The sequence below is a fragment of the Hyposmocoma kahamanoa genome, unplaced genomic scaffold (genome assembly GCF_003589595.1).
Source record: "Hyposmocoma kahamanoa isolate Upper Pololo Valley unplaced genomic scaffold, ASM358959v1 182, whole genome shotgun sequence".
Lineage (NCBI taxonomy): Eukaryota > Metazoa > Arthropoda > Insecta > Lepidoptera > Cosmopterigidae > Hyposmocoma > Hyposmocoma kahamanoa.
In genome coordinates this window covers 491,406-513,313 of record NW_020653713.1, presented here as the reverse complement: position 1 = coordinate 513,313, position 21,908 = coordinate 491,406, and the positions used below count along the sequence as shown (strand labels likewise).

General features: G+C 41.8%; 1 protein-coding gene across 2 annotated transcripts; it reads right to left on the bottom strand.

The window, feature by feature from the left end:
* Nucleotides 1-1,015: 1,015 nt before the first annotated feature.
* On the bottom strand, nucleotides 1,016-16,474 carry LOC113226160 (transcription factor Sp3-like). Of its 2 annotated transcripts, XM_026458692.1 has the most exons (15): nucleotides 16,333-16,474; nucleotides 14,487-14,592; nucleotides 13,839-13,960; nucleotides 13,413-13,589; nucleotides 12,975-13,166; nucleotides 12,775-12,897; nucleotides 12,598-12,703; nucleotides 9,242-9,399; nucleotides 8,008-8,094; nucleotides 4,625-4,687; nucleotides 3,253-3,394; nucleotides 3,004-3,190; nucleotides 2,777-2,923; nucleotides 2,547-2,691; nucleotides 1,016-2,474 (listed from the first exon to the last, which is right to left on the bottom strand). In XM_026458692.1, the coding sequence occupies exons 1-15, from the start codon at nucleotides 16,390-16,392 to the stop codon at nucleotides 2,310-2,312; spliced, it is 1,980 nt and encodes a 659-aa protein (XP_026314477.1). In that variant the 5' UTR covers nucleotides 16,393-16,474; the 3' UTR covers nucleotides 1,016-2,309. The 2 variants fall into 2 exon arrangements, with proteins under 2 accessions (XP_026314477.1, XP_026314478.1); XM_026458693.1 differs by lacking the exons at nucleotides 1,016-2,474; nucleotides 2,547-2,691; nucleotides 2,777-2,923; nucleotides 3,004-3,190; nucleotides 3,253-3,394 and adding exons at nucleotides 3,405-4,012; nucleotides 9,925-10,191.
* Between the last annotated feature and the right edge of the window lie 5,434 nt (nucleotides 16,475-21,908).

Sequence of the window (21,908 nt, the reverse complement as noted above, 5' to 3'; positions counted from 1 at the left end):
AAGCCGTGTTCGCGAATATTTTCACTATTTAGGAGTCAGTGGTGAAGGGGCCATATAAACGATGCAGTAACTTATCACAAACACAATTTTTTTTCCGAATCTCATCATTTCCAGCACGGTTCGACTTTTTTCATTAATGCGATGATTCTTTTGGTATAAATTTGTAACACAGAAATATCTTACAACAGAAGTATCATTTGTCCAAAAACTTTTTGTTAGAATAATTATTACATGTATTACGAGTACCTATCCTTTTGGCAGAAGTTTGGTTAATTCATGTTTATCCTATCGTCTGTTTTTCATACAAACTGTATGGATTGTTGAATATTTGTTCAACAAAATTATTATTCTTAGATAAAATTATAAAGACATGAATTCAAAAGTAGAAACCCAAGGCGGGGTCAAAACAGGGTGCGCCCCCTTTAGTACGTTAGATTAGGTAGGAGCCGTCAGGCAGAAGTCCATTTGTTTGCATTTCTAACTATATTTTAAATAATTATCAAACTTTTCAAATAACAGGTTTAAGTACATTTTCAATTAATAAGCTTCATTTATCGTTTATTTGCGAAATCGTAACGTGTATTCAGACAAATGAAAGCAAATCTGTTCAATAAAAGTCGAAATTTTTTCGGAGAAACTAAATTCTGTAAATCATGTTTCTAGCTTGTGATAAGTAACCGAACGATAATCATCGGCTCGCGTAAAAGAAAAGTCTTACATTGCAGCATTTGCTACGTAGCTTTGGCAACGGCTTACCTTCTTTACATACCCACCCTTCGCCACTGTATTGTATACAACTAAAGTATAAATAAATCAATTCAAGTTTCCTCTATAAAACTATAATAACAAACATGCTTATATATAACTAATTAAGATTTTGTCCAAGTTAGATAAAATGAAGCTTGCTTTAGCAACTAGAAATAATTACAAACTACCACCCCATACATTGTTATAAGGAATAATCAACTTTTTTAAAGAAATAATTATTTTATGTCAAAAATATTAAAAAATCCTAATCTGAATTGATATCGTTACAATCGTCACATCCTAGTTTTATATCGCTGCGTTTATGAATAATTTTTTAAAGTATTCATGAAAATTGAAAAGTTTAAAACTTTTGCCTGTCCCAGTGTTTACTCGTTAGCGTAACTGTTTTACGACCTATCGTAAAAAAGTTTCGATATTTTTTATTATTATTAGCTTTTGTGCATAATTAAATAATCTTTGGTACGGATCCATCTTGAAAAAAATATTCACGATTTAGGAATATAGTATTAATCAATTTTAATAATAAAAAGTAATAATAAATTGTAGGTGTCAGCATTTGACTACATTCGAATTGGAGTTTTTTTTTAATATTATCACGTTAGCAGAATAAAAAAGTTGATTGACCCATAAACGTGCTACTAAACGGTACCATTATCAATCTATTGGTTCTACTTTATTTCACAAAATATTTTCAGTAAGGAATGGAACTAAAATTTCATTTTAATTGTTAATGCAAGCTCCACGTAATTTCGATCACAGATCAAAGTACGTCGATTTACATGTAGACACTTATAGTTTTTCAGAAAATATACACTTCAATTTCGACCTATTTATTTACATCATTTACACGTTTTACCTTATATACATTTACATTAGTAAATACATTATTTCGAGTATATAAGTATTCCTTGTTTTGGACACCACAATAATAAAGTAGCAAATTAAAGGCGGAAGTAAAATAAGTATATTATAGTTTAAAAAAGTATCAAGCGCCGCTACACAATTAGAAAATTGTTAAACCTTGATTACCACAAAATCGTGTACTGTGCCCACTCTACTCCTACCGCTGGGCATGAGTCTCCTCGAAATTTGAAATTGTGGCAAAAACACATGGCACTTATTGAACCAATCTCTTCGAGTACAACGAGATACGCGTATGGCACACAATTCACGTAGACGCAGGTGCTGTGGAATGTGCCACCTAATAAAAAGCGAGCCTGACGACGAGTGGTGATGAATAGTCGCTAACTTCCGTGCTGTAAATCTTAAAACTGGTTCATCACTGGTTCATCGAAGTCCATACAAAATGTAACCGCGCCGCGCCACACTTCCGGCTCTGTTCTCTTAACCGGTTTAAGGTTTTGGCCAATTTTATTACGCGAATCCTAAATATGAAGCAAAGCAATCGGACAAAACGTACGCAGGTGGCGGACGAATGTTGCCATCCGAGGCGGCTAGTCGCTGTCGCTGTCGCTGTCGCCGTGGCGGCAGCCGCGCCCCGCCGGGGGCCGGTACAGCCGGTCCTAGCCGCTGTCCTCGTCCTAGCTACGGTCGGGCTCCATCTTGGCGCCGGGCCGCACGACCACCAGCTGCTTCTCCTCGGAGTCGCCCTCCGCCTGGACGGTCTCTATGGTGAGCATCATCTTCTCGTCGCAGCTGTCGTCGCCGGAGTCGGAGTACATGGACTGCGTGGACGTGGCCACCTCCTGCAACGGACGGAGCGGAGGAGCGGGCCGTCGGGGGACCGCGGGGGGCCGCGGGGGGCCGCCGCGACTCACCGTGATCCGGTTCTTGGTGTGGATGCGCACGTGCTTGGCCAAGTGGTCGGAGCGCATGAAGCGCTTGCTGCACTCGGGGCACTCGAAGCGCTTCTCGCCCGTGTGCGTGCGCCGGTGCCGCTGCAGCTCGTCGGAGCGCGTGAAGCTGCGGAGCACCAGAGCGCTGGGTGGGTGGCCAGGGCGCCCCGCCGCCCCGCCCCGCCCCGCCGCCCCGCCGCCGCCCCGCTTACCGTTTCCCGCAGAACAGCCAGTTGCAGAGGAAGGGCCGCTCGCCGGAGTGCCAGCGCAGGTGCGCGCGCAGGTGCGACGTCTTGCCGTACACCTTGTTGCAGCCGGCGATGTGGCACACGTGCTGCTTCTTGCGGTCCACCACGCGGCTGCGGGCACGCGCGCGCGGTCACGCGCCGGCCCCGGGCCGGGGTCGGGCGCGTGACCGGCGGTACTAAAGGGGCCTCACTTCTCTCCCTGGTCGCAGTTAGGGCAAGTACAAGCGACTCGCTTCAGCAGGCGCTTGGCGGGCTCGGGCTCGTCGCCGTGGCGCTTCTCGCACTCGCCGCCGGAGGCCGAGCCGCCGCTGCCGCTGCCGGCGCTCAGCACCACCTGCCACTTGCCCGGCTCGTTGGGGTCCTGCTGCACCTGCTGGCCTGCAACGGGAGAGCGTCAGCCACTCGAAGGCCCCGCCCGCCGCGCCGCCGCCGCCGCTCACCGATGACGGGCTGCGGCTGCGCCTGCTGCGGCTGCTGCTGCTGCTGCATCTGCGCCAGCTGCACGGTGCCGCCCAGGCCCAGCGCCGGCACCAGCTGCACGGCGCCGCCCAGCCCGCCCACGCCCAGCGCCGTCGCCGGCACCTGCGGGCGTGACGCGTGTCAGTACAGCCGCGACTACGGGGAAACGTCGGCCGTCCCCCGAAGCGAACTACATACGTTTCTCTGCGCGCGATAGATAGACACAAGAAGCTCGACTATATGCATCGCAAGCGTTCCCGCTACTTCCTCTACTAAGAACGGTATCATTTAAATAATACCGCAACACCGCCCCTGCAGTTTGCGATACTATTTGAAAAACTGACCTTGCTCCCGATCTCCGTAGCAAGAAGATAGCTCCTACAAATATGAAGAATTCGTGTACAAAAATGACGATAAATAACGCCGGCGGTAGTTGTTTCGTCTTCTCTATGTTGTATACAAATCTGAACACTGGCTGACTGTACGACGAGTTGGCGGCTGCGACGTCCTGTGGCCCTGTGGTCCGGCTCTCCCGTTCTGTCGCCGCCATGTTAGATCGGTTAGGTGTTACGAGAAGCACTACTGACAACATCCAACATCGAATACCTGAACAACATTAGCGGCTCTCACATTGGCAGGCGCGGGAATGACGGTGACCTGCTGCCCCGTCGGGGTGCTGGTGATGATGGTTTGCTGCTGCTGCTGCAAGCCCGACGAGTCTTGTATTGGGTTCGATACCGCCTTATTCCAAGCAGCGGTATAATAAATACTGATATAACATTTTGCTTTCATATAGGCAATAATTATTATGTGTGCTAATTATTTACTTGTGGCCATGAACGGATTTGACATATCATTGTTATGTACATAAAGTATAAATAGGAACAACAATATAGGTACGGCCTCTGAAGTCGGTTATAGAAAGTATAAAGTTATTGGCACATCGTCGGTCCAGATTGCCAAATACATAAAAAACACATACATAGTATATAATTCAAATAAAAAAAGTGCAAACAAAACACAAAAGACAAAACATAAACGTATGAAGCATGCTAAAATCATAAAGCATGCATTAAAGCACTAAACCCAAATGCTAAAATAAACAAAAAAAACTTCCAAAGTTTACCGAGAGTTAATTAAAGAGCTTCAACGTTGACGCGTGACATAAGAGCAGGTGCAATAGCAACGTATAAGTGTGCAACTCAGGTGGACTATCACCTCTTTTTCAGTTTTGTAAAGCTTATTATTGATTGCAGACAAAAAGTTCGGCGGCACGGCCGCAGTTGCAATCTGTCAGTTTATTACCTCTCGCCAGACCCTGTCACACCGACGTGTCCTATCAGGGGAACTGACCTGCAGAGTGATGGTGGCGGGCGTGGGCGCCCCGCTGACGGCCGTCTGCGCCTGCCCGCTTTGCTGCGCCAAACCAAAAACCCAGCATGTATTTACAGCCCTTAACGCGCCGCGAGAGTCCCACTGCGATCTCCCTTTGATCTCTCTTTGATTCTGTCTCTTATTCATTTGCATTTTGAAGGTGTTCCGTGATCGCAACACACGCTCAATCGTGAAGTTACCTAATTCGAAAAGTAATACTTGGCGGAACCGACAAACTAGATTTAAAAAAAACTTCTGCAGCACAAACTTCACACAATTCTATTTGATACGAAAATCGATATACTATGGTCCGTTTCACAATGGATGGGTACTGTGACATTTCAAATTTTTACGTTGCATTCATACCATATTTATATTTTAGTAATATCTCAAGCACATTACAAAAATAAATAGTTAATTTGTTATAATATACCAAAAACTAGAACCAAGAAAATGAAATGATAAAGATATAACTAAATTACCCCAACTACTAAATGTGTAGAATATTTGTCCATGAAGATTTACACTATACAACCAATTCATCGAATCGACTATTGTGTATCTCGTGTCAATACGTGTGCATGCACCTTGTATGCGGGTCGTTTTCTTTTGTCTATTTGTTAAAATTTCATTTCGATGCTGCCGATGTTAGACAGGTACCTCTTGCTATATTTTATGACCCGTTGTTGAATTTTTGTTTGGTTGTTGTTGATTTTTTATTTGTTGTGCTTTTTTAGTAACTGTTAAAAATTTTATTAAACTTAATTATTCAATCCCTTTTATTTTGTTTATTATTTATTCTTAAACTTTTTCTCTTTTTTTTATTCTTAATCGATCTTCTTTCTCCATTACAAATTATGTCGATAAAATATTAAAATCGTGGCCGCGTGGATTCATTTTTGTAGTCTCCAGTAAATAACAATATTCACGTCCGCAAATAGCTATTCAGCTAAGACTATTTTTTAATCCCTATTTTTGTCACATTACTGTATTGTATTATTGTAATGTATTGTATTACACAATACTGTATTGTAATTTCCAAGTTACTCGATATGACGGATGGACTCCAAACCGCGTATCAATAACGTAGGAATTGCAATCGCTAACATATTTTATACGAGTTTAACTCGTATAACGCGTTTAGCAGACTAAAAAGTAAAATTGGAAAAGAAAATGAAAAATTAATCTATGATTTCCTGAAAATACAAGAGTATATGCTTTCATTCACGTATTATGTCGCTTCAAACAAGGCCATATTTATCTGCCTCCACATTTTGACACTTTGAACAAATGTGCTCGACCTGTAGAACAAGTTCAGTCGTGTGACTGTTAATGGCAACAAAAGTAATTCAGTTTTGTCTATGGTTTTTTTTGGCACTCTGGCCTCAACCATCCTAAGAAGAGCGTTGTACTGAGTGTGTTATTATGCAAGATATTAAAGTGAATTGTGTTAGAATGGCCACCTATCTGTGGGCCACTCACCATCCACTAAAATAAGATTCCAACCGTCTAGATTCAAAAAACACAAGACTAAGGCTCAACTCACACTGGCGCAGAGTCGAAGCGTCGCGACGCGTCATGTTTTTCGCCTATAGCATATTCATCTATATTTTCCAATTATTACGGTACAAATTTGTGTTTTGCAAATATGGAATCGAGCGGCGACGCGCGTCGACGCTTGGTAGCATTCGAGCGGTCACTTGGGCTCCGTGCGGCGTCAGACGCCGACCAAACTGTGATCCCAGCGCACTAATGCGAGTGTCGTCGCGCGTCGCCTGACGGTGGAGTTGAAAAACAGGACGCAACGCGACGCTTCGACTCTGCGCCAGTGTGAGTTGAGCCTAACATCGAAAATTCAAATTGTTCTTTAAAATATTTTCAGTCAATTTGTCAAACTAGAATAAACTGTATTGCACACAAAAGCTCAAGTTTATTGAACGCTGTATTCCACAGCAAATTTTACCACAGTTACCAAGGATATATTACAATAGATAACCATAGAAACCACTATTGATGTAGTGGATTTGTTAACTTTGCCCAAAATCGTAACATCTAAAGCTGGCCCGGCAAATGACAGGCTTCATTTGGACAGTCACCGTCAAAATTATCGATGTGTTCAAAGAATTACAAAAACGTCTAAAATTCAACCTTACGTTACGACAGTAAGGTGAAAATAATGGAAGTGAAGAATAAAATTGCGATAAACATTCTTTTTACCGAATGTTCACATATTTGTGGACAGATTTATATCATTTTGACATTGATAATGCAACTTTAAAATAACTATGGTTTGATGGCTAACTGAAAGACAGTCTCGTACCTTCCTACATTAGTTTTGATTATAGTGACCCTCCCTGCCGAAGAGCACTATAACTTGTGCGTGCGTAGAAATTCAGGCTCTGCTTCCAATTCAGGTTCTGACCCTAGATCATCCAGTGTACAGGGTTGTCACAGACCGTTGTCACCGACTTCATCCCATTCTCAAGAGGCTAGTGCCTGGGGTGAGCCTCCCCGGGTGCACGCGCAGTACCCTCCCTATTTTCCTATAGGATAGGTATCGGAGCTATGCCTACGCTCACTTCCCGTTGCGCATAGCATGACTAACGGTTGCCACCGCTAAGCCGTTGACTCTACAAGTCCACTATCAAATCTCTAATTGGTGGCGGGGCTACACGCTCACTTCCCGAGGCGTCTCTCCAGTTCCCAGAAACCTACGCGGCTGGAGGGACCGGAGAATGTCTCGCTCATCCTCTACAGACTCTCCGGGCTAGTACCGGAGATGTCGGTCGGAGTGTCCTGCGACAAATTCTGGACAGGTCCCGACTTAAAGGACAGGTCTCGACTTAAAGGGCAGCTCACGTGCCCCACACGTCTTTTAGTCGCAAGGCCTCGTCTAGACCGCTACTAAGACGTGCTAGTTGCGCGCGGGACAAACGCCCCGGCCACATGCTACCGGGGCAGACGAACTGGTTCATCCTTACAGGTAACCACAAACCCCGGGGAGACCATACCCAAGTCCGGGTCCACCGGAGACGCCCCTGAACGTATACCACTGGCGGAGGGCTTGGCCCGGACGCTCACCGTACCCTAGTCTAACCGGGGAGTCCGTAGTCTCCCCGGAACTCCCTATCTCTCTGACTGAAGGACTGTGGGTTCGTATTCTTTTGTTTAACTGATAATATCGTTCGTTGTGAACGACTTGCTAAGACTGTGGTCTATTATGGAAAGCCTCAACCTGCTCTCTCTGCTTCTCTTTTGAACTAATACAGCTTATGTCGAACGTAGCCGTCGCCATCTCGTGGATTCATAGAACATGAAATGGCATGGACTCGTCAATAAGTCGTTGTTAACATTTTGCTTACCTGCATGTTGGCAAGCGATGCAATTTGAATCTGCTGTATCTGCCCAGACGGTGTCAGGACGTTCGCCACCTGGGGCTGCGCTTGCATCTGAAACGTTAAATGTATTGAATGAATGAACGAAATAGTCTTTATTTCTAAAGATACAGTAATTGCACTAAACAGCGACAAAAATATCATAGAATAAGCTAATGTACAACAGGCAGCCTTATTGCTTTTATTTATGTCGATAATCGTTTGATTGTTTGCAAGACATGACGCAATGGTTCAATATAGGATCGGGTAGATCAGACACGATTCAATCAAAAGGGACAATTAGAAATAGGGGATAATCCGGAAAATCCTTTCAACATTACATCCGAAAATTCGTTGTTCTACGTTCTGAGAATAACAATAAAATTCTGAGATATCTCACTGTGCATATTCACGTCGAAAATGTGGCTTTAGAGGAATCTAGACTTGATATTGGACACTTTCCTGAGCAGCATGTTAATTATAGTCTGTTTCAATCTATTATACAGCAAAGGAATGGTTAAAATTCTAAAGCAATCACTCAATATATGGAATAAGTAACACTTTCACGTATATTTTGAAGATGATATCATCGCTTGTTCTAACACTATTCATTTAAATAACAGCTTTAAATCGTATTTAAAAATGTTAATCCAAAAGTGAAGTTATTTTTAAAATGTAGAAGTACGGATTATCTATGGTTGCATAGTGCTGCACGAAAAAAAATCAGTTCAATCAATAGTTTTAGTGAATCGAATATTTCCATCACAATCGAACAAGTATTAAGTATTTGAAGGATGATTTAAAATTAAGACTTCGGAAATATTAAATTTACTTTTATATTCCATGTAACAAAAATCACTAGTAGTATAAGTACATCATGTACTAATGAACATGTCATCACTCAGCAGCGAAATCGCAAAAAGAACTGTTATTCCAACGGATTCAATTAAACAAATCTATTCATGTAATTAATTGATGATTTGTAGTCGGCAGTACAACTGGCCATCACTAAGCTGTCTATAATCGAGAGCGTAACATGGTTTACTTTTTCTGAATAATGGATTGAAACGAACTAAGTATAGTAGTATAGGTACCAACGAAAAAGCGAAGCAAGACAAAGGTGCTTCGGTGACAATTCACTCGGTGCGTATTTGCTTATTTTACACGGCAAAGTCTAGTCTCCACCAAATGAAATTGTACACCGACTACGCGCTGAACGCACCTGCTGCAGCTGTGGGATGATCTGCAGGTGCTGCGGCGCGTGCAGCGGCACGTGCACGGTTTGGTACACCGTGTGGCCGTTGGCTACTGACACGGGCACCTGCACGGGCACCATGCCCACGCCCACGCCGCCCACGCCGCCACGCACGGCCACGCCGCCTGCCACGTAACCACGCTCAATACATGAAAGTTACTATTCACGGACACCTGCACTCCCAGGTGACGTGGGTCTCAACATTCCACTAACTTTAGTGGACTAGACTGTGAAAACAATTTTGGCACGTTTCCCAGTTTCATCCTAGAGCAGGACAATATCGTCCGTGTAACCAAGTTTTGACTACATTTATAATGTACACAGTATCCACACCGAGGAGCGTAAGTTTAGTGCATAGATGACGATGAAGTGGTGATGGTAATGAGCAATGATAGTGCATCGTGAAACGTGTGAAACACCAAGCAAAGGAAATCGAACTGCAAGACTAAATCAATAAGCACGGAGAGGGATTCGTTACGGGGAGAACTTTCCGGCCAGAAAGACCGCTGTTTCTAAAGAGGCTACAAAAATAAAGTAAAAGCTGTGCGATGGATCGAACCGTGCTCGATGACCAGTGATCGTAGAATGATGACGAGACACTGGCGCGGAGAGTTCTCCCGTTCTCCCCGCACAAGCCGCAGCGCACCTACCTGGAGCCGAGGGGCTGGCGGGCTTGGAGTCCTTGGCGCCGTCGCCCGCCTTGTCCCCCCCTGCGCCCAGCTGCACGGCGCCAGTGGCCGGCGCCACGGGCAGCTGGACGCCCGCGGAGCTAGGGATCGAAATGCCCTGGCTCACCGGTATCTGAACCCCCCCTAGTGATATGTTCGCCCCGGGGATTATCATCGGTTGGTTCCCGGTGAAAGCGCTCAGGGGAATGGTTAGGTTAGTGCCGGGGATGGTGACCGCCGCCTGTTGCTCTGTTAGCGCGGGGAGGGGGGCGGAAAAACACAGATTAGTATGAAACAGTTCGAAGCGAAAGTAAATAGACATGCGATGGAAACTAGCTGCGACGATTGCCCACACGGGTTACGGAGCCCGTCAAATCTTTCTAAATTATTGCAATGTCTAAAATGCCGATTCAGGGTACTTAAGAGCTTGGGACTGTACGACGCCACTGATCAGTCTCAATTTCTTTCTTTAAAGCATCAACACCGTGTGGTCAACTGCATGAAATACTAAGATGATAACATTTCCAGTCCATTGTCACTAGAATAATAAATAACTAGACAGAAAAACATTAAACAACCATGCAACTCTATTGAAGTCTAGAAATGAAACATCTAAGTAAAAACAAATATAAAGGAATACTCGTTATTTGTTCGTTTTATCGATAAACGGTAAAGTTATCTTTGTGAACAGAGGCTGCATAAATGATGAATACATCGAGAGAGTGGGATAAGTTGTGCCACGAACGAGAACAGACTCGATCCGCTAGTCACGTTTGGGACTAACAACTATTAGCTACTTTTCGATTCAATCGACAAATTCAAGAAAATTTGCGATCGAAATATTCTTCAGACCAGCCAGCACCATTGGTACACGTGTTACTGTTTTCTCCTACCAGTCAGATGACAAATAGTATATCCAGGTCCGTAGAAATCATTACAATAGTTATTTTCACCTCACTAGCTCGGAGAGACTTTTTCTTTCTCATTAAAAATCTGCGCGCAAGTGTTCTGGTTTTTGAAATTCGAACTTGACGATGGACTGTGGTGCACTTAACTTTTCTTTCGATAAAAAAAAACATAATGACACATTCAACTACGCGCTTTGTCTTGCATTATTAATGTAATATAAATCCGTTGGTATATTTTATTCTTATTATAGTTGGCATGAAATTGTCAACGATAACTAATTTGGTTTATTAAATTATTTTAATTCGTCGAAGAACTAAACTGATTTGTTATTTTTTAACAGTTTATTTTTTTGTGAAAAGTTGTGTGTTTCGCTTGACAGCAGAGTTGTTTTGCTACTCGTATCTTGTAACCCTCGCTACGATCAGAATTATATTTTTGTGCAACTGCAAACGTTGTTGTTTGACGGGAGTGTTGTATCGAAACCTGAGCAAGCGAAGGGGCCTAAGATTGTTAAAAATAGATTCCTGAGCGTAGCGAGGGCTTCAAGGCACGAGACGCATAACAACTTTGCTGCCGAGCAAAATACACAACTTTTAACCTCACTATAGTAAGGAAAATGGTAGATGAAAGAAAAACAGTTGAACAATAACAGATCAGTTATTGTTGCCGATTTAATGGCAACAATAATAAGAATAAAATGTACCAAGGGATTCATATTATATAAATAATGTATGACAAATCGCGTAGTTGAACGTGTCATTTTTTTTTTCATTGAAAGAAAAAATTAGGTGCGTCAGTTTTTCGTCGAGTTCGAATATCAAAAACCTTTTCCACACTAGCGGAAAAAACGCTTTGCGCGCAGATTTCTAGTGAGAAAGAAAGCCTAGTGAATTGAAAAGGTAATTTGAAGTCAAGGAGATAAATATTCCAATATTCTTCAATATTTTTGATGGCGTTATTTCATATTTTTAGCTTGTAGATTCTTTAGCTCGAGCGTCCAGTGTGTATGAATTTTACGTTTTAAGGCCATTGGCAGGTGAACCAAAGCAGATCGGAGTAAAACTGTATTAGACACGAACGCTATTCACTGATGGAAACAGTATTCTCTACTTTGATGGATAATGGACCGCTTCGTTTTGGGCAGATATCGGTATAAACGGTCTCGGAGTCGCCGACGCGCGTCCAGGGCCGTGAGACGCAAAGGCGTAATGATAGCAATGTGGATCCGTTTATTGCGACTTAGGTAAATTGATGTATTTTAGACCTACATAGAATTTGTACTGCAATTGATTTTTCGTAAATGAAAATTAAATTAATAAGCAGCTAGGTGAGTGAAGTTTATGAGATACTGATAGATAGATAGAGAGATATTTATATTATATGTAGATAATGCGAAAGAATGTTTGTTAAAAAAGTAAAGTACAATGTAATGGGGCAAGTACGAGGAATTACCACTAAAATAATAAGTATTGCAGGCGCTCTCGTTTCTGTGATGTTTGATTCTATTTCGGAATTGGAAGTAACCAAACTTGACGACATTTAGAAAACGCGATATAAGAACTAATTTACAAGGTCCCGGTTCGTTGCGTTCCCGTTTAATTAAGTTTCAAATTGCACGAGCTCGTAATTTTCGATGGTAATATGATCGTTAAATAAAAGAAATAGATCAAACAGAGTACAACAACGCAATCTTTGTAGGGGAGCGAGGGGAGCGAGGGGAGCGAGGGGGAGCGGAGGGGCGCTCACCGGCCGCGGGCAGGTGCATGACGTTCTGCAGGAAGCCGGCCGGCAGCACGGGCGTGCGCACCAGCTGGCCGTTGACCAGGCTCACCTGGCCCATGCCCGCGAAGTTCTGCAACAGGCGGGGGGGCCGTGAGGCGCGGGCGGGGCGCGGGCGGGGCGCGGGGCGGGGGCGGGGCCTACCTGCGCGTGCTGCGCGGGGATGAAGAGCGCGTCCTGGCCGTCCACGGTCACGGCCTGCAGCGGCGCCACGCCGCCCACGCCGCCCACGCCGATGCAGCCCGAGTACACGGAGCCGCCCTGCTGCTGCAACCGCCAAGCGCACCTAGCTTACTTCTAGCCGCCGCCGCCGGCACTCCCCTCGCGGCCCCACCCCGACGCACCTGCAGCAGCTGCGGGTGGATCTGCAGCAACTGCTGCGGCGCGTTCTGGTACGTGGCCCCCTCCTGCGAGACCACCCCTCCGCCGAGCAGCGACTGCAGCTGCTGCATCGAGATCACCTGCGGCTGCTGCACCTGGATGCCGTTCGGGAGCGCGCTCGCCGCGTTCACCAGCGCCGCTGACAGCTCGTTGCCCTGCAAGTGTCGGGAGCGGCGCGTTATTGTCGGGTTCTACGGACGGGACGAAACTGGACGCAGCGTCGCAAACGCTGAGATGATGACCCCTGAACACTTGAATTTTTTTTTATAACACCACTACGTAACGACAATCCGAATCAAATTTTATCAGCCTTTAAAATACCACACACCCTACAAAGCGCAGTTACATCTGAGCTTGTTAATTATAATGTTTCCCTTCAGTATTACTTTAATTCCACTTACGGATAGTCCTTGAGCCCTGAGCTGCTGCACGACAGCGGAACTGATAACCCTGAGCTGCGGCTGGTGCTGCTGCTGCAGATACTGTTGCTGAATGGCGGCGAGTGTAGCGGCGTCGCCCTGCACCTGTTGCTGCAGCAACTGCGCTTGCTGTGCCTGCTGTTGTGCTTGCTGTTGTGCCTGATTTATATTCACAACTCACAGATAAACAAGCCATGTTTATTACTTAACACAGTTCAGCTTATACCCATTACTGACTTAGACTGAGTCGCTTCTGGATAGACATAGGCTACATTAGATCTCCATGAAACAACTCTAACCATCGAATGTATGAAATTCATAAGGTCTCTCTACCAATAACATAACCATTGATGTAATACTGGCCCTTGCAACAAATAGCTACTTTACAGATAAACATTTAATAACTACCTGTTGTTGTGCTTGCTGCTGTTGAGCCTGCTGTTGTTGAGCTTGTTGCTGTTGAGCCTGTTGCTGTTGAACCTGCTGTTGCTGCACTTGTTGCTGATTTTGCTGTTGTTGCTGCTGTGGACCTGGAACAGGTGCAAAGGATGTCAAGACTCTCTTTTTACTTTTGCTCAGAACAAGGCAGTCTTCAAAGCACAAAAGTTGTATGTTTGCGACTGCCAGTTTTGATACACCAGGTCAGTCCTAAATATTATTATGTTTTAATCACAGAAAACTGTGCATTATGTATATAACAACAAAGATTTATTTTCTGTTATTTGCACTCAAACTAAATTAAATCCATAAGTTCACTACATAAAACCTAGTGAATATTGCAGATATTACCATTTTGATATCAAGACTAAAAAGATTGAATTTTAACATTTGGCAACCCCAAAGGCAATATATAATTTCCACACCGACCTGTCATAGTTGGTCAAATTGACAAATGTGTATATGACAATAAAGTTGTCTAAATTTAGGACCTTCCAATTAATGACAATTCTTTTACACATTGTCCAATTTAATCAGATAAATGGAATAGGATGGTACAATTTACGCTTCAGTGTGTGCAGGTTTGGTCAAAAGTCAAATTGGTAGTAGTGAATTTACTATAGTGTTGGCCATCCTTCTCCTGGTCAGGGCCCATGTTGGCCGCACCCAGTCGGCTACACGTTGCTGCCAGCAGTGCCAAAGGGGACTGGGACCCACTGGTTTCCTGAAACATTGTATAAGCATTGAATAATGAATCAATGCTGTCAAGTATTCTTTAACCTAAACCCTAAAATAAAAACTGCATCAAATGTACTAATTCATTGCTCAGTACTGCAACCATGCTTGTCAATGAACTGATCGAGGATGTCTTGCAAATAACTTAACAATTCCTATTAAAGAATTAAAACAATAGTATGTATTTTGCATTTCAGTTATAAATTGATAGTAGATACATAACAGATAAACAAACATGAGTCATGTGTGCAGATATGCATACATTTTGATAGTCTTCTCACAGTGCAACGGAACATAACCTTTATGGCCATGAAAGAAGATTTATAATAGTTAATTGTTTGTTTAAAGTTATTGAAATGGTTCCAGTGATAAAAGCAATTTACCTTAATAAACAATGGTTAAGTATGAACTTCATCTTCATTTCTTAAGAGTTTCGGATACTCATTAACGTTTTGATATTAATTTTAAACGTCTATATTTCCATTGATTTATTGGGTTGAACTATCTCCCAGTGTCAATGCCAAAGATTTCCCTTCTCGTACAAAATTGAACATAGCAACAAAATGATCTAAAATCGTCCCGCAGACAGCGGTATTGATTTATGACAATTGACGCCAAAAGGCGCGCACGAAGGGGCACTTTTAAGCGAGCAGGAATCCGAGATTTAGAAGGACGACAGAAGACGATCCCTATTTTTTTTTATTCGACACGGGGTACTAAATATCTCTAGTACTTACATCTTTATCTTCCAATTTATTCTCAACTACCATGATTCAACGTTCGTACGACGTTTTTATAACACATTTTCTATACACTACACAATATAAATTTTCGATACTTTTGTAATTAATACAAACAACCATTACGTAAATATTACAATTCGAAATAACGACTGAATGAATGATGTAGTCAAACAGAGACAAAATCAAATCAGTCATTACATTCAATTCTTTTAACCCCACGACTGACAACCTGATTTAAAATGTTTATAGCGAAAAAAATATTTATCTCAGATGTTAGACATGAACTAAATCAATAAAATACCGCTCATTAGTATATCTTGTTCTTTGTAGAAAGTGAAATCAATTAATACGCTAATAGTTTCTCGTTTCCCGTAACTTCGTACAAGATACTTTGAAACTTTGGCATTTCAGCGACCAAGTTTTACATTGCTGTAGTTGGGAGTCGACACGCCTTTTCCTAACAAGTGCCCGGGAGTCGTCACACGCAAGGTCGCCGCCGCCCTTTGATCCACCCACCTCAAATCGGCTAAATGTGATTTTTCCTTATTTTTAAACAAAGAAATCCAGAGCATACCACTTACAAGGTTCATGCTTGCTTTATATGATATATTTTGTATATTCATACGAATAGTGCATTCATTGATATAAAATATTCAAAATTAACTTTTTTAAGATGGCGACTTGTATTTATGGCCATGGCATTTATAATAGAGCTTATATATGTACAGTCATACAACTGTTATTTCAGCCAAACGCGATTATGGAAATGGGTGGGAAATGAAGTTATATGAGGACGCTGATGCTATTTCGGCAAGGGAGTTGCTTGCGACGCGGTCACAACCTCCTGCGTGTGGCCTGACGGGCCCCACACGGCCGGGGCCGCACTCGCCCCGCCCTCCCCCTGCGCCGCCGACACGAGACAGCAGCCCGCTGGCGTCCGATTATTGCACAATAAACACTGTACACTTTCACTTCACACTATTTACCTTGGTAGTTTTGTCCTCGTTAATGTACTCGACTTGCACTTTTGTAGACTCAGACGACATTATCTTCTTCACATTTACAAACAATAAATTCTCTTTGTTCACATATGGAACGCACCATTCTCACGACCAGCCGCCAAAGTGCGGCGAGCGAACTGCCGCCGAGAAGCAACGAGCGAGTTCGGCAAGGTTCGTAGATCCGCCTCCTATCGCGTTCGAATACGGTTTGCATTACATCATTTATCTCAAAATTATTCTTTTATTCCTTCGTAAGGTAAGGAAGCGTTTCAATTTATTCGTTACTGATGTACTCACAAGATCGTTTATTTTTTTCTAGGGCATAGGGTTACCGTAGGAAATTAAATTTTTTATTTAATAGTTCATATCTCTATCTCGCTCTAGTATAGACAGGTCTTGATTATTGGTAGGCAGCAGCTGCGCCTCTCCTCCTCCCCGTCGCGGGTGCGGTGCCGCCGCCCGATAATAATAATTGAAAGTAGGAAGGACGTAATAATGGGTGTATAACCTCGCGCCCGCGGCCTCCTTGGGCGGGCAAAAAATGCACACATGTCGCGTTGCTCTGGGCTCCAGCCGAGTCACCGAAAGAAAAGTGGCTTGTAAATAAACGATAACAAATCTCTAGTGCCACGCAACATAATATGGCTGGCTGTTGTGAAGCATTAAATTTGTTTTATTTTTAATTATTTTTTTTATATTTGACCATTGCATTTTTAAGTGAATTTAATGTCGTGATCCTGCAAGTTGCATGCAATAAAAATTCTGTACAAGTAAGGTTTATAACCCAATATTTGGAAACGACACAATTTGCTAGCGTTCTAGTTGCTATAAAAATAATTTATCGGTCCAGACTGGTTCATAATGAGAGTGAAAGTCAAACCGCGTTTTGTCAAGCGCCAGACGCATTGCGTTGCCCCAAGTCCATTATGCACGAATGAGCAACCGCCCCGAGACAGCATTTGTCCCCGCTTTAATTATCCAGCCCTTTCACCACGCCAATATGAACTCAAAAACTTCTTATATAAGGCTGTAGCTTGTATAGATATCAAATTTTTTTACTTGCTTTTATAAGCGTAAACAAACTTAAAACCAATCAGTGTCGAATACAACCTTAGTTCACTACAATAAAAAGTAAATTTGAATAAAATGTCTGCAAGCACTTGTACTCTTTCAAAACTACAACGCTTCTATTATGGGTGTACCTTCGTGGTGTCGCACGGCATGCGATTGTCGAGTGACGTGACGCTGTTTGCGTCTGGTATTTAATTAGATGCCAAACATCATTCTGAGTTAAATCATGAGTCTTGCACGGTAGAGTATTCAAATGAAATCGTTTATATTAGTTATTGTGCAAATATCTCATTCATTTGTTAATGCGGAAACAGTTGTGATTTAGAATTCTGCATAAACTTGTAAGATGGTATAATAGTAACAAATAAGAATATTACGTTCTAGCTAAGTGTTCAAACAGATCACTATTGCCCATATCGCGACATGTTTTGTTGGTTATTGATCACGAAACCTTAAACAAATTATTAAACAAGTTTAGAAACATTTGATTTTAAACACACTAAATATATGGTGCTTTATCTCTAGGACGATTAATATCAGTATTAATAACTTCCACTCTCAATGCCAACGCGATCTATTTACATTCCCACGTGCTTATACTAAACTACAAGACATATCGGCTGTATATTGACTAGTGTCTAGTAAGTACCTAAGCAGGTACCTGTCGATGCATTAATTAAACAGGTAGGTACCTAGTCACGACTTTTCCTGTGTTTCATTGCGCATTTCGTTCTCAACCAAGTCGTAGGTCATTACGTATTATAGATGTCTACCTAATGTCATAACACCTATAACACTATGCATGTATAACATTGACTTACATGTACAATCTTTAAATTCTTTGCCGACTGGAATGTTAGATATCTTTTATGTATGTCATAGATTATCTGTACTTTATTGGCACCCTAAAACCTTTTATGAGAAAACACAAGGTTCTGTAATTTTGTGAAATATTCATCTTACTCTTAGCAACTTGTTAGTACTTATAATATTATTTAGTTTATATTTTATTTGCAAACCATCAACTTCATTCTTTCACTATTGTCGTCACATTCATTATTGTCGTCATTGGCCCTATTCAATTTACATTATGGAATTTAGGTTCTTTGACTCTTTGATGACCTTTATGGTATTAGACCACACGGAGTGCGAGTTCTCGATGACTCAGCTGACGGAAGCGGAAGTAACCGTGGGCGTGCCGGACCGCCCGCGCCATCCGCCCCCGCACCCAGACACGCCCTAGTTCACAATATTGTTGCATCTTCAGTTAATTAGAGATTTGATACAACACTTTTACATTAATGCTACACTATGATACAAACGGCAATAACAGACTGGGAGCTCAAACAAATTCAGGGTAGGTAAATCGGAGGGGTAATTCACCTCTCATTAGTCATGTCGGCTTTGGTCTTTACCTTATTTTAATACACTTGAATTTTTTGCAAGTGCACTTCGAACTCTAATATATTATTTCATTAACTGAATATCTTACATACATAATACATAAGCTCACGTCCTTGTCAGACAGCAAGAGGTAGGCGGAGACCACAGAACATCTTGAATAGGTACCTTCTTTCCAAATTATACTATTTAATTTACAAAGTATACAAGGCTTAACTCAGCTGATGATTACACTATTAAAAACAAAAACACTAAAAAAGTATTAGGTTTATCACACAACGTTGAATTTCTAATTAATCTCGCTCTACTTACATTTTATACCAAATGTTTAATTAGGTATACAGGTAATGATGAATATAATCAAACCAATTTCTTTTCATAAATTATTAATCAACCGTGACCATAGGACCTATAAAGGGCCCAAAACGTTGGTTTGTTAGAAAAAACAAATATACGCGATTTAGATCCGAAAAAATTGTTTCATTTTCTATATGCACCTACTTAACAATCGCGAAAACCTAACAACTCGATACGAACTGAAAATATTTTATTAGCTGAACACTTTCCGTGCGATCATTTTGTTGCCGATTTTTCGTCACAACCGAAATACGAAAGCAACTACCTACTACAAAAGCCTACTTGCTAAGCAAATAATTGGATAAATGATTGCACCTGCAAATCAACATCATCAACCCATTGTTCGTCCCGCTGCCGGTCACAGACCTCTATTGAGGTCGTCACACTTTTCCTAAGACCTGTGAATCCTTGTCGAACCACATACAGGTGTCATTAAGAAGTTTCTATTCCCCATCAGCGAGAGATATTGTAACGCACACCTAATAACTCACATGCCGCCACTGGACTTCGAACTGCCGACGTTTAGATTGGCGATCCCTCCCACGGGGCTACCTCCGCTCTATAGAATTAACCGTCGCCCGATTAAATCAGAAAATCAAGTTTGGCTTACAACAACTCCAACTGCACCTAGTTTCAGATCATAATACTTGATATCTTCGAAAAGCCATAAAAATGTTGATGGTATTATTGGTATTGGTATTGGTGCAACGGGGTGGTTTTGTTGATGGTATTTTTAAGGTTGTAATTATTCCATTTAAGTTAGAGATGTATCCAATTGACAGAATAGAGGCAAAACACATTGTCGCGATTCAGTTAGCTGCGGGTGTCTAATATGCATAACATAGATACCTATATTTCTAACCAAATATGTTTATTATATGATTAAATTGTATTTCTAAATAATAATAATATTAATAAAGCCTTTGAGTTTATGTGTCAACCTCGTCTTACTGTCACGAGTGCCTGTCAATCGCACACTTAAAATTGCATAAGCTAGCAAACGGAAGTACGCTCCCACCCACCGCCCGCCCGCGACGGCGTCCGCGGGGGCGTAACCACCGCCCTACGCCACGCTTGAGCCAAACTTACGTCTTAACTTTTTCCCGCCAATTCGCGCTGAACGTAACAAGTAATTTGTAATTTTTGAGTGTGTAATACAATCTATTGAGTCATTCATCTAAGTTTTTAGTTAGTTATTCATGTAAATGATAATGATATCAACAACATTTTTTACACCTTACATACTTTTAGGAATTGATAGTTGAAAGTGGTTCCAAGATATGAGTCCAGCAATTGCCATTTCCATTGACATAAAGTGAGATTGAGTATATTTGTCTAAGAAATTTGCATTAAATAAGTTGTAATTAAAAAAACTAAAACAGCACCACATCACATTTTTATATGTATATCCAGGCATCTTTGGTGGCAGTCACGGGATATGCAAGTATAAAAGCATGTTTGCTTATTAAAAAATATTGGTGCAATTTAGCTTTCATTTTGAAAATCATGACAATATATTATAATATTCGAAATAAATCTAACATTTTCAAGTCAATTTGAGGAAATAATTTCTATTATTTATCGATTCGTTTTGCAAAACAAAAAATTAAATACTCTGTTTCACTTTGTGTGAGAGGAAATAAAATAATAGAATTTAAATCTGTATCTCTTTATTTTATTTTGTGTAGCTATTGAATGGAAATGAAACTATTTTTTCGGATTTAAATCGCGTATATTTATTTTTTCAAAGTAACTGACGTTAACAGGTCCCATGGTCACGGTTGATAGCCAACTAAAAAAAAATTTAATCCGGAAAAATAGTTTCATTTCCTATGCGTAACAATCGCGAAAACCTAAGAACTCGATCTTTACATTTATCCAGTTTAAAGTAAAAGTGCTTCAGATCCTAGATTAGTACTAGATAGGTACTTTGGGCTACTCTATATCCGCATACACAGCTCGTGTATTTGTGTAAGAAGTGAGTTGTTAGAAAACATTTATAAATCTATTGGCAACGTACGGGTTAACGTAGATTAAAATTAAACTGGCATCTATTATATGTATTTGCAAAAACAACCTAATTCATAATCATTCATTCCCAGATTTTGTTTATGGTTTAATTTAAAATCCCACAAATAACGACTTTGTTGAAAGGGTACTTAGGGTACGTTTTATTAATAATTAAGAATACTTGTATGAAGTACAATACGGAGTTCTATTATAGTGATTTTATCCTCTGGATTTCACGCACAGAGTATCTTCGGAATGAGTTCCTCCTACTACATCTTTCTAATTTGTGGGAAAGAGAAGCCAAGTTACGCGTCGCGGTGCATGTTTGCCAAATTAGTGGTACCTTCTAATTTTTCCTTGTTTACTGTAGGGAGTATTTGGCGTTCTGTGGCGTGTTATATGTCCTACTGCTGCACACGGGTATCAATCATCTAAGGTGAAGGTTTAAGCCATAGTCCGCCATACTGACCCATGACGTGGGTTGGGAATTCACACGTTTTCCCAGGGTTGTGCACCTTCTTCTACGGGAGTCACGACACGGTTCGCATTAAGCCGATCACAAAAACGATATGTGCGAACGCGAATCTCGCAACGCCTTTTTCACTCATAATACATAAAGGGTTTTCTAACAGAAAAAATTCGTAAGGTTCGCTGGTTCATTCCGTGGCATAGCGTCTGGCACGGTTTGCTGGAAGACGTTTGTTCGAATCCAGCCGTATAGA

Bases quoted from the DNA above. Each gene is read 5' to 3' on its own strand.
- LOC113226160 (XM_026458692.1), bottom strand. From the start codon at position 16,392: ATGTCGTCTGAGTCTACAAAAGTGCAAGTCGAGTACATTAACGAGGAC. The intron at 13,167-13,412 runs GTAAGTGGAATT...CGACACTTGCAG, and splicing joins TCAGGGCTCAAGGACTATCC to GGCAACGAGCTGTCAGCGGC. The intron at 12,898-12,974 runs GTGCGTCGGGGT...TGGCGGTTGCAG, and splicing joins TCCACCCGCAGCTGCTGCAG to CAGCAGGGCGGCTCCGTGTA.